The 13,088-nt window shown below is 42.2% G+C and overlaps 2 protein-coding genes across 3 annotated transcripts; one reads left to right on the top strand and one right to left on the bottom strand.

Annotated features, from left to right (window-relative positions):
• Positions 1-310: 310 nt before the first annotated feature.
• On the top strand, positions 311-9,195 carry LOC111969755 (proton-associated sugar transporter A-like). Its single transcript, XM_070445629.1, is given in 14 exon segments — positions 311-486; positions 1,475-1,707; positions 1,709-1,809; positions 1,812-1,835; positions 1,838-1,855; positions 1,858-1,956; positions 2,126-2,218; positions 2,398-2,622; positions 5,240-6,045; positions 6,140-6,293; positions 6,467-6,643; positions 6,825-7,030; positions 7,206-7,431; positions 8,354-9,195. Coding segments are annotated over 13 exon segments (2,334 nt in total). The 5' UTR covers positions 311-486; positions 1,475-1,528; the 3' UTR covers positions 8,380-9,195.
• Positions 9,196-9,875: 680 nt separating this feature from the next.
• On the bottom strand, positions 9,876-12,720 carry LOC111969764 (prothymosin alpha). Of its 2 annotated transcripts, XM_023996014.2 has the most exons (5): positions 12,513-12,720; positions 11,734-11,820; positions 11,250-11,331; positions 10,946-11,136; positions 9,876-10,814 (listed from the first exon to the last, which is right to left on the bottom strand). In XM_023996014.2, the coding sequence occupies exons 1-5, from the start codon at positions 12,561-12,563 to the stop codon at positions 10,746-10,748; spliced, it is 480 nt and encodes a 159-aa protein (XP_023851782.1). In that variant the 5' UTR covers positions 12,564-12,720; the 3' UTR covers positions 9,876-10,745. The 2 variants fall into 2 exon arrangements, with proteins under 2 accessions (XP_023851782.1, XP_023851791.1); XM_023996023.2 differs by lacking the exon at positions 11,734-11,820 and having other exon boundaries at positions 12,513-12,713.
• Between the last annotated feature and the right edge of the window lie 368 nt (positions 12,721-13,088).

Genomic DNA, 13,088 nt, shown 5'->3' with positions numbered 1-13,088 from the left:
ACTTCTACCAGAAAGATTTTTATGAAAAGGCATTGCCTGTTATGCAAATATTTATGTAAACCTGTTTGGACAGCACAAAAAACTATGTAAATAAGTTTGGGTCTTGGTAACCTAGGTTAATTTTTATGTTAAATTCGATAAGCCATGGTCGACACATCCATATAATATTTTTAACTCTTGGTCAGTGTTGTTGACAATCATTTTAAATATGGTTCATGATAATGGAAACGAAAAGTCTCTGGCATGTTGGTGCTGATGCCGCATGTCTACCTAGCGCAGGGAAACAGGAGTGGTTATCTGACGTCACGTGTGAGGGACAGAGGAAGGGAGAGGAATAGGGACGAAGGTTAAAGCAGCGAGATGAATGCATCTCAGGAAAAAAAAACATGAATTATCTAATTCAACGTAAATATTATAAGCATAAATATGATTGACTTGTTCACCAACAGAGAACGCTGAAATACATGAGAGAGAAACACTGATAAGGTAATTTTCTTTCATGTTGTTTCAATATGCACGCCTTGTCCTGCAAGATCATGAGTTAATTCAATTGTATAATCACCACCTTGAGAACAAACATTTTGGAAGGAATTGAATGACAAAAATGAAAGGAAAGAACAGACCTATCAAGCCAGTCAGTCACGTTTTACATATTTTTCATGTTTAAAGACGTGTTTCACAACGATATAATGTGTAGCCTAGCATCTTAAAACGTGTGTTATTTGAGGCGAACGTGTCATAACATTTTTTATATAGGTCCTACCAGAATATATTTTTTACAAGGAAAAATACATCCATGAAAAATTAAAGATGGAAACAGGCTCTGTGAGACGCGATGCCGCATGCCACAATGCTGTACATAGGGACACTAGCACATCAGTATAAATAAGTGCATTATTTGCAGTGCGTTGTGCCGGTCTTGTGCCGAAAATCTCCCCCTGCAGAATTCGCGTGAACGCGCACACACGCAATTCTTCATTGCTGCGACTTGCATGCTAGTTGAGATTTCTGCTATTCACTCCGTTGTCAATTTAGCCTGCATTTCACTGATTCCCCCCCTTCTAATTTCCTTAATGTTGTCACCAGAGTCAAATACTTTCTGTGACACACACTACTGGTCAACATGAGCAACCAAAATTATTCAGCATTGAAGAATTGAGTGTGTGTGAGTTCACGCGTAGGGGAGGGGGGAGATTTTCGGTACAACACCTGTTAGCGGCATATCCATGGTGATGGCAGTGTCCTTTAATACTGCCTGTTACCTTGGTGTCTTCAGCTCCTGTTTTACAGTACTAGCCTTATGAGCAGATTTGATCTTGAGTGTCCTCTAAAATTAGCTTGCCACGGCTTATCTGATGATTCAATGCTTTATAGATGTAATGATGACTGCACAGATGTTATTGACATGCCTCCTAACTGTACTGTCTTCCTCCTTGTAAAAAGTATTTGTCTTCTAACTTTGATTGCATTTTAGCTTATGACCATCTCCTAGTGTGTGCAGAGTAAACTGGGCTCACCCAGCAGAGTGATGTCCTCTCCAGGAATGGGCACCCCCAGTGACCCTCTCTTGACCAGCCCAGGAGGGAGGTCATCAGAGAGGCCATTGGGTACCACTAATGACGGCCTCTGGAGGAGCTCCATGCCCAAGACGGCCAGCTTTCCATCGTCTACCACGCGCCTCTTGAGTCCACGTGCCAACAACTTCCAAGACCCCGAAGTGTTGGAAGCTGATCAGACCATCCCCGCCCCCACCGCCCAATACCCCCTGCCCTCTGGATCAGCTGGACCTCAGTGAGCTACCCCGCCGCACCTCCCAGAGCTGCTCTTCAATGGCTGCTGCTGTTTGGCATCGAGTTCATTATGCCATGGAGACGGCCTATGTCACCCCTGTCCTGCTACAGATGGGTCTGCCAGACCAGTTCTACAGCCTGGTGTGGTTCACCAGTCCTATATTGGGTAATGAAGTGGCAGGGAGAGATGAAGTAGATACAGAAAGTCCTGTTTGATTGGAAGACATATGATACCTAACTATACTTTGAATAGTATAGTTAGACTATATGGATGTTCCCATCTGCATTTCCCATTGAGTGCCCCTAAATCCTTCTCCTTTCTTCATGGTTTTAAGGATTCCTTGTCCAGCCTCTCCTGGGAGCTTGGAGTGACCGCTGTACATCCCGCTTTGGCCGGCGGAGACCGTTTATTTTGGTCTTGGCTATAGGTAAGGAATATTCACTATCCACTTCTTGCATGGCTCTCCCCCCTCTGGTGCGACTGGGTTCCTGTTTTTAAACTAATATTGAAATCCTGAAGTTTGTAAGTCGCTCTGGATAAGAGCGTCTGCTAAATGACTTAAATGTAAATGTAAATGTGATGGAGTTCTCTGTTTTACCTTTGTAGGAGCTCTGCTTGGTTTAACACTGGTGCTGAATGGGCGGGACATTGGAGCTGCGGTGGCAGACACAGCAACCAATCACAAGTGGGGCATCATACTGACTATTTGTGGAGTGGTTCTGATGGACTTCAGTGCGGACTCGGCAGATAACCCCAGCCATGCCTACATGATGGATGTGTGCCTGCCAGAGGACCAGGATCGTGGCCTCAATATTCATGCACTACTGGCAGGTTTGAGAGCACTGTATACACTAACTGCTAGTCAGTCAGGGAATACACAGCCCACTGGGCACAGACGTAACTTCAATGTATAGTTTTGATTTACATTTTTGTTGAGTTGTCAACTAACGTTAATTTAACTTGAAATCAACAAAACATGTCACCGTGTCATTAGATTTAGGTTAAACGTTTTTCACACCCAATCGGTTTTCCATGTTGATTCAACGTCATCACATAGCTTTTTTGGAGTTAAAATAATATGGAAACAATGTTGATTCAACCAGTTTGTGCCCAGTGGGAGTATACATACTACTGGCAGGTTAGAGAGCTATACACTTACAACTGGTCTGTCAGGGAAATGTTGTACACTACTGGCTGGTTCGAGAACGTGATACATACCAATAGGCTGTAACACTCACTACTGGTATGTGAGACAGTAAAATGTACATATAAACCACTTCTGACGATGTAGACATAGCATATACAGTATATCTAAGATGTGATAGGTGTATAGATATACAGTATATCTAAGATGTATATGATAGCATATACAGTATATCTAAGATGTGATAGCATATACAGTATATCTAAGAGTGATAGCAATACAGATATCGAAATGTGATAGCATATACAGTATATCTAAGATGTGATAGCATATACAGTATATCTAAGATTTATAAGCATAACAGTATATCTAAGATGTTGATAGTATACAGATTATCTAAAGATGTGATAGCATATACAGTATATCTAAGATATCTATAGTGATGCAAATACAGTATATCTAAATGTATAGCATATACAGTATATCTAAGTGATAGTGATAGCATATACAGTATATCTAAGATTGATAGCAATACAGTAATCTAAGATGTGATAGCATATAGAGTATATCTAAGATGTGATAGCATATACAGTATATCTAAGAGTGATAGCATATACAGTATATCTAAAGTGATATGATAGCATATACAGTATATCTAAGATGTGAATATATACATATATCTAAGATGTGATAAGCATATACAGGATATCTAAGAGTGATAGCATATACAGTATATCTAAGATTGATACAGTCATATACTATGTGATAGTGATAGCAATACAGATATCTAAGATGTGATAGCATATACAGTATATCTAAGATGTGATAGCATATACAGTATATACACCATTCTGTATACTTCTGGCCCTTCTTTGCACACTGTTTTAACAACCCTCCAGATGAACTTCAATGCCATACAACTCTCCTTCTGTGGCCTCCAATTGCTCTTAAATACAAGTAAAACTAAATGCATGCTTTTCAACGATCGCTGCCTGCACCTGCCCGCCCGTCCAACATCACTCTGGACTGAATATGTGGACACTACAAAAACCTAGGTATCTGGTAGACTGTAAACTCTCCTTCCAGACTCACATCAAACATCTCCAACAAAGTTAAACTAGAATTGGCTTCCTATTTCGCAACAAAGCATCCTTCACTCATGCTGTCAAACATACCCTTGTAAAACTGACCATCCTACCGATCCTCGACTTCGGCGATGTCATTTACAAAATAGCCTCCAATACCCTACTCAATAAATTGGATGCAGTCTATCACAGTGCCATCTGTTTTGTCACCAAAGCCCATATACTACCCACCACTGCGACCTGTACGCTTCCGTTGGCTGGCCATCGCTTCAATACTCGTCGCCAAACCCACTGGCTCCAGGTCATCTACAAGACCCTGCTAGGTAAAGTCCCCCCTTATCTCAGCTCGCTGGTCACCATAGCAGCACCCACCTGTAGCACGCGCTCCAGCAGGTATATCTCTCTGGTCACCCCCGAAACCAATTCTTCCTTTGGCCGCCTCTCCTTCCAGTTCTCTGCTGCCAATGACTGAAATGAACTACAAAAATCTCTGAAACTGGAAACACTTATCACCCTCACTAGCTTTAAGCACCGGCTGTCAGAGCAGCTCACAGATTACTGCACCTGTACATAGCCCATCTTATATTAGCCCAAACAACTACCTCTCCCCCTACTGTATTTATTATTTTTGCTCCTTTGCACCCCATTATTCTACTCTACTTTGCACATTCTTCCACTGCAAATCTACCATTCCAGTGTTTTACTTGCTATATGTATTTACTTTGTCACCGTGGCCTTTTTTTGCCCTTACCTCCCTTATCTCACCTCATTTGCTCACATTGTATATAGACTTATTTTCTTACGTATTATTGACTGTATGTTAGTTTACTCCATGTGTAACTCTGTGTTGTTGTATGTGTCGAACTGCTTTGCTTTTTCTTGGCCAGGTTGCAATTGTAAATGAGAACTTGTTCTCAAATTGCCTACCTGGTTAAATAAATAAAGGTGAAATGAAATTTAAAAAAAATAATCTAGAGTGATAGATATATACAGTATATCTAAGATTGTGATAGTGATAGCATATACAGTATATCTAAGATGTGATAGATATACAGTAATATTCTAAGATGCATATACAGTATATCTAAGATGTGATAGCATATACAGTATATCTAAGATGTGATAGCATATACAGTATATCTAAGATGTGATAGCATAATCAGTGTCATTGATATGATGATCGGCTCTACGATGATTATGTCCCACTCTCTCTATGCAGGTCTGGGTGGTGGATTCGGGTACATCGTGGGTGGAATTAACTGGGACCACACTGATTTCGGGAGATCAATGGGAGGTCAACTTCGAGTCATATACATGTTCACCAGTGTCACTTTGGTCATTGCCACATGCATGACCCTCAACAGCATCCCCGAGCGGCCCCTGCCAAAGACACAGCCTCAGAAGGGCTCTCTGAAGAGCCCCAGCCTCCCTCTACCCCCCTCTCCCCCAAACCCTCAGGGGGCAGGGCTGGGATTGGAGGAGGAAGATGAAGTGACTGGGCTCAATAGCTACCAGTTCTCTGAACCCCGCCCCTCGAACCCTGACACCAACGCACGCCTCTGTGCCAGCCTCACCAGCCCCATCTCCCCCCTCAGCCCCCTCACTCCTAAATATGGTAGCTTTATCAGTCGGGGCAACTCTCTCACTGGCATTAACGAGTTTGCCTCATCCCTGGGAACCTCCTTTATAGACAGTGTGCTCATCGACTGCTACACTGGACAGCCATCGCCACAGCCCCTTGACCCAGACACTGCAGCCCGACCCCTGCCTCCAGGGGACACCCCACCTCTCCAGGGATCTCAGCATGGAACAGGTTCACAGTCTGTAGCAGTGACAGTGACCCTGGCTGGGGTAGGATCCCAGGCCGGGGCAGGGGAGGCTCAGATCGGGGGAGGYTCCCATCGAGGTTCATCCGCTAGTATCTTGAAGCGCCCTCAGAGCCTTGCGCTAGTGGAGGAGTCCATGGTGACCCAGAGTGGAGGGATGGAAAATGGTCGCAGAAGAACAGTGACCTTCAGTCAGCAGGTCGGCCTGGAATTGAATCCCTCTGATTAGTTTGTTTACAGATCATCGTGTTGAGAGAATTTGTTTTTTGAATCCTGTTCTTCCTGTAATGAAGGTGGCAAATATTCTGCTGAATGGGGTGCGCTATGAGAGTGACCTGAGTGAAAATGTGGAGACAGCAGATTCACAGATGTCAATGAGGATGCTGTGTATCGCCATCTACAGGATGCCTCCGTCACTGCGCAGCCTCTGCACTAACCATTTTTTGGGTGAGAGTCATGTCACTCTTGTGCTTGTGTTTCATTGTCTGTATGCCTACCAAGGTTAAAGCCACCAGTGATTTTGGCTTTGATATCACAACACCTGTCTGTGARCCAGTGGAAGCTGTGTGAGTTTGTCTACGTAAATATTAGCTATCTGCCATCCTGTCTTGATCCTAAAGGTTGGCTGTCCTTTGAGGGTATGCTGCTGTTCTACACTGACTTCATGGGGGAGGTAGTGTTTGAGGGAGACCCCAAAGCACCCCATGACTCTGAGGCCTACCAACGCTACAATGCTGGGGTCAGCATGGGCTGCTGGGGCATGTGCATCTATGCATTCAGTGCTGCCTTTTACTCAGGTGAGTCCTACACACACACACACACATCCAGACACTAAAAAGAAAACACACACATCCAGACACTCAGAACACAGAAACAGAATACATACCTCACACAACATCCATAATTTTGATTCTTTATCACATTTACTTGTTTTACAGTTTTTTTTCTTTGTTTTCTTCCTCTTGTTTCTATTCATAGCCATGTTGGAGAAGCTGGAGGAACGTTTCTCCCTCCGCTCTCTCTATTTCTTTGCCTACCTGGTGTTTGGCCTTGGCACAGGCCTTGCTACGCTCACCACCAACATTTATGTGGTGCTGTTTCTCTGTATCACCTATGGGGTTTTATTCTCCACTCTATGCACGCTACCTTACTCTCTGCTGTGTGAATACTACCAGAGCCCGCAGGTTAGTGAAGATAAATGGGATTACACTGAATATAATATTGTTCAGACTGTGGTTTCTGTGACATAGTGTTTTATATCCTGGTGTTGGTCAGTGTTGTCCAACTGTTGAATTTTGATATAGCAAGGTATTATGTGGCCTTATACATGTGCTCTCTCTGTCTGTGCTGTGTGTGTAGTTCTGTGGATCATCAGAGGAAGGCACCAGGAGAGGAATGGGGGTGGACATCTCTCTGCTCAGCTGCCAGTACTTCCTGGCTCAGATCATAGTGTCCGTGTCGATGGGACCTCTGACCTCACTGGTAGGTGGGGCCCAGGGAGTGATGTACTTTTCCAGCGTGATGTCATTCGTGGGCTGTCTGTACTCCTCCKTCTGCGTGGTGTACCATCTGCCCCCCCCTGAGGGTGAGCCTTCCGGAAGCGAGACCCAGCCACTACTTGTGCACATTTAGCCCCCCTCACTGCCTCCCACACTGCTCTACACACTCTCGCACTGCAGTCACAACACACACTGCATAGTCTACACACTGTCACTCTCTCACACTGCTCAGCATAGCTCCTCTCAAGAGCTTAGACTGACAGACACATTGGCCACTGTTATCAGTATGTTGGATAGTGTGTCCATGCATTTCTTTCTGCTCATTTCCACTAAAAMATGTGATGTTGATGGCGTGTCTGTGTGTGCATGCCTGATTATTCTGCTGTCAGTAGCCTTTTTCTTCATCACTACTTCTTGATTTTGATGTTAGGTTTAGGCTGCTGCCCACCAAATATAAAATACGTATAGCCTCTACATCCCCTATTATTAATGAAAACTATGTTTGAGGGTTCATTGTTTTGMTCTTGTCTAATATCTGCTTGCGCTGTAGCCTCAATGCCTTCTGTTTTCATCTCATGGCCAAGAGAATGTATACCTGCCTGTTTCTCTGAGTTAGCACATCCCCCTGTAGGCAGGTTTAGGGACTGTCTGAGTCACCAATGACCTTTGCTTGAAGCCCTAAATTCATGTAAAAGCACAGTAACACATCTACTGTACATCTACACACAGACACACGATACAACACACACACGCCATATAGTACTGCATTCACTCGGTTTTCACTATGTGAACATTAGAGCCAAGCATGTGCCCTCTGATCAGGTTTACATCTTTCTCACCAGTCAACCAGATTATTATGGTCATTATTTATCATTTTGACTTGACAGTCACCAATGCGTTCACAAACATACACACAGACAAACCCTTTACTAAGCCATGGACTTCAATCTGACCTGTCACTCAGCTACTGGTGTGACCGTTGTAATGAGTGATTCTTGTCATTACCAGGAAGAGAAGTTGAAACTGGGGTGTGATTCGGCATTCCATCAGAAACCGAACAAAAAAGAAGAACAACAAATCTGTTGTTTGGMGGCAAGAAATAATTCAAGAAAATACATGTGAACTATGCTATCGATGATGGAGCTGGACAACTTTGAGGGAAGAATTTTGGGTTCATTTTTGCCAACAGCAAGTGCTTATTTTCACCACTAGGGCGCATGCTTTAGTGTTTAGGCTTGTTTCACCACACTATACCCAAACTGGCTCACTGGAGTGATCCTCTCACATTTGGGATAGTTATCCAGTCTCCTCACACACCACACTCAATCATTCATTTAGATTCTATACAGCTGAAATAACAGTTCGTCTTCCATGTTCACCAAGCAGCCAATGAAAACATTGGTGAAATCATAATTACTTTTCAATTTWAAAAAAAAWAWAWAWATATCTGGGACAGGCTAAAATAGCTTGCTTGGCATTGCTTGCCTTGGACATCACAATGTAATTGACACTTTTTTAATGAATTGTCAAAACTCATGCCTGCATGAGTCACCTATAGTAAATGATGGCTCAGCAGAATGTTGATCAGGGTCTCCCACTAAAGCCTCCCTAACAGACTGGACACATGCCATGATGATGTCATGTGTCTGACTGGTTTCTTGTGAGGAAACAGGACCTGTATGGAGGACCATCATCCTGTTCCAACTTGCTTCAAATCAACAAAATAACATTTCTAGTATTTTACAATAAAATGTGTCTTCTGATGGTTCTTTTTCATCCATAATTCCAATATTATGTTACTGTAACAGCTACTTAACCTCAGGGCAGAATTCAATTAAAATAACCATTTTTGGGGTCTGCGGTTTTTTATTAAACTAACTTTAGCATAGAATTTCAAGCATCTTATAGGTTTTCTATCTATGCAGATAATTATGTATAATATAAGTTTCCTTTATGATCAGTTTACTTGTAAAATGTTGGTATTAGATTTACAGTTATGTATTTCGCATTCAGACATACACTATTATGTAACCACTCTTTATAACTGGTCACWGACCTGAAAACCCACATCCACATAACCATGTGATAACAGTTCTATCAGAGTAGTGATTGTCACCAATCAACCCTGCCTGGAGTCAACCCACAATACCAGTTTGTACCACTAGGTGGAGCTGTAAACTGCATCATGTCAGGAGGACTTCAATGGATTGATGTGTACAGACAGTTCAATTGAAAAACCCAGATGCTAAGATTATGAGAATCCTTTCCTCTCCCAGTAACAACGATCAGCTTGAGAATTACTCCTGTTTCTCAAACTAAACCATTCATATTCAGACTTATACTAAATGAGGTCAACTGACATCAATGCTTACATGGCTAGGACAATTTAATAAGATATACTTTCAGTTCAAACACTAGTATCACAATTGTAATTTGGTTATAACACTAAAAAGCTATTCAGCATCTTATTTAAGAACAGACGTGAAAAGCTACACTGAACTATCAGTCTATGCAAAATTTAAAAAATGGGTAAAAAGACAAGACTGATTTATTTAATCATCAAGAACCAGAATATACAAAGCAGTGGTCGAAGCAACCAAATAGCAATCATGAAATATAACTGCACAAGAAGAGTGGGAATTCCCACCAGGGTGGGAATGATGTTGATAAAGACCGTTGTAGACACAATTTCTGGGTCACCCAGACATAACATAATAACCTAAAATGAAACCAAAAAAACAAACAGTATCTTGGGTACAAATGGTACAAACTTGTGTGAAATGCATACAGAACATGACCAAAGCCTTAAGATTTAAGAGGGGGTAATTAACATTGCAGAAGCCAGCCCCCCAAACAGGGTCAAGCGTCTTTTATCATGGAGGCGTTCTTCCATTTGTGCCATCTGTTGTGTTAACAGATCAGCCTGGCAAAGGATTAACTACTAGCAGCAGTAAACAAAAAGGATTAAAAAAGCCTGAATTAATAATGCTAACAATAGTCCATTAGCCCCTGCTTAAAACTTATCTTTGGTCTTCAGTGAATCTGAGAAGTCACCCTGAACATGTGGAGAAGGTTACAGCTGTCTGTCTCTGAATCAGCTGGTCAGCAGTTAACTATGTAGAGAATGTGCTTAACTCATACGAATACAAAATAACCAAACTGATAAAATAGCACGGATTCTATTTGCACAGGTTGTTTTGTTTTTTTACGTTTGCTTAAGAAACCAATAAATAACAGTTTATAAAAAGAGAGGAGAGGCCTCTATGTTTTAGGACTCCAGTGCAATGTAATATCTTGGGGACAAACAAAATCTGTAAAGCATACATAAAGCACAAGCTCTACAAGGTGAAGTTGAACGTGCCATGTAGACAGCGTTGCGGAGGGGTACATACTCTGTGCACTATGCCTTCACTTCAGCTTCCTTTGATTCACCGTTTTCTGTTTTCTGTTTTTTTGTTTCCACTTGGTCCTGAAGGGAAAAAATACAAGTTTTAAGTGGGAACTTAGTGACCAGATATACAACAGTCATAAAGATAGTCTCATGGTAAAAGTGAATCTATTATATTGACTGCGTTTTAAAATCATCTGACAAAAGCATACCTCCTCATCAGCTGGGCGCTTCACAGGGTGGTCAACCTCATCAGCTGGGAGCTTCACAGGGTGGTCAACCTCTTCATCAGCTGGGCGCTTCACAGGGTGGTCAACACCCTCATCAGCTGGGCACTTCACAGGGTGGTCAACCTCCTCACCAGCAACTTCTTCTGCATCCTTAGCTGCATCCAGTCCCTCTCCTGCAATCAATTTCATACATGAAGCAAAAACAAGGGCTTCAGACACTTCACAAGTATCAAACAAACATGTTTTTTTAATCCAGCTGCGAGTCCAAAAGGAAACATGAACTTACCATCCTCTTCTTCCTTCTCACCCACAGGGGTTTCTTCAGAATCATCTGCACCATTTGTCTTTGTCTCTGCACCATTTGTGTGCTGGAGGAAAGGAAACAAAGAATTTGAGTAACTTTGTAATATGTCATATAAATGTGGGTACATCGTATGCAGAATGACATCCAAGTAACTTAATTTAGAATAGTCTTCAGAAAAAAGTTAAAATAATAGCCCATGAGTCACAGCCAACAAGCTTCAGAGTTAAAACAGGGCACATGCTCCAGTTTATACTTGATTCCCCAGAGAGTAGGGGAAGGGAACGCAATGAGGGCCAATTGCGATCTCTTGAGAAAACATCTGTGCCATTTCACAAACTAAACAAAGAGCTGTGGGATAGCATGCATGGAAATAGTAGGGGCGGAGTCTGACAACACCTGCATGATGAGGGCGCCGAGACAAAAGGCCATGAGGCTCGCGAGGGAATAAGCTTCAGCTTCAACTCACTGTTCCATTGCCGTTGGCTGGTGCGTCCCCGCTGCCATTCTCCTTCTCCTCCACCTCCTCGACAACCTCTTTCTTCTCTTTGAGCTCCTGAAAATATGTTTTACTTGATTTGCTAGCTCACTGATAGGTACAATTGTCGCATGTCCAAAACGATTTGTCTATATACTCGTTGCCAATGAAAGCAGCCCTTCTCTAGTTCAGATTATGTTTWAAAAAATTATAGTAGGCGTTCTATTTATATCACCGATCTTTACAAGTGGAGTGTGTCCGACCACTGCCAAAGTGCCTACAATGGAAGGCATCGGGAATTTGAGTCGCCGTTCACCAGACATGATTAGGGCGAACACTCCACTCGCGCTCTGAAAGACTCGAGCCCTTCCCGCCATCGCTCAACCGTGAAGCTCGAGCGCATTCTATTTTCTGAGGGATTGTTTAGCTAACGTTATTTAGCTAGCAATAAACTATACATTTAGCATTTAGCTTGCAAATTAAACGGCAAACCAGCCAGCTAGCTAACATAGCTAGCAAAGTCACAAGCAAATAATGAAGCTATCGAAAAAGTTTATCAACTAAATAACTAGTTAAACGTTTGAGAACAACATACAATATTGCTAACTACTATGTTTCAGTCATTGACAATGACTAACATTAKCCTAAGTTATTTGGTTATTACATGGCTATAAAAGCTAAAGTTAGCTAGTTGGTGTTCACACAGGCTAAAGTGAAGAGTACGTTAGCTAGTAACGTGGACTAACGTATAGTCAAATTCATGAACTCACCTTTGCTGAAATCTCGGTAGTTGTGGTCGTGTCTACTGCGGTATCAGCCATATTTAGTTGAATGTAAGGGTATGATATGTTTCCGAAATAAATACTGTGTTTGATGCCTCGATGTTTCTGGCAGTGATTTCTGTGAGAGGCTGAGAAGAGGAGAAGAGAGTGATGAAAACCAGTTACATCTGTTTGTTAGGCTCGACTGTAATCCATTAGTTAGAATGGAGCTGGTCGATTGAAAACGTGATTGGGCAATCCAAATTTAAGCAACATGTTTTAGCGGTTTTAATTGGACAGATTGTTGTCACTCTTTGGAATTTGTCCCGCCTATCAAGCTCCTCCCAGTTTTCTTTCTCCTAATGGTCAAACATTTAAAGGGTGTACTCCGCTGTGAAGTTACCAGCGTGAAGAAAGTTTTTACATGATGTCGATTTATATGTCATTTATCTTAGTGTTAGAAACATTGTTATTCAATCTCATTAATTACATGTTGACATTTTAATGGCGTTTCGTGTAAGAAATAGCCTATGCCAAGTGCTTCAAGTGGCTTTGATGAATACCGTCCCTTTGTGTGACTGCAAG

The sequence above is a fragment of the Salvelinus sp. IW2-2015 genome, linkage group LG1, assembly GCF_002910315.2.
Source record: "Salvelinus sp. IW2-2015 linkage group LG1, ASM291031v2, whole genome shotgun sequence".
NCBI classification, from domain to species: Eukaryota; Metazoa; Chordata; class Actinopteri; order Salmoniformes; family Salmonidae; genus Salvelinus; species Salvelinus sp. IW2-2015.
Note: the sequence above shows the minus strand (reverse complement) of the source record. Positions and strands in the feature narration are given on the sequence as shown.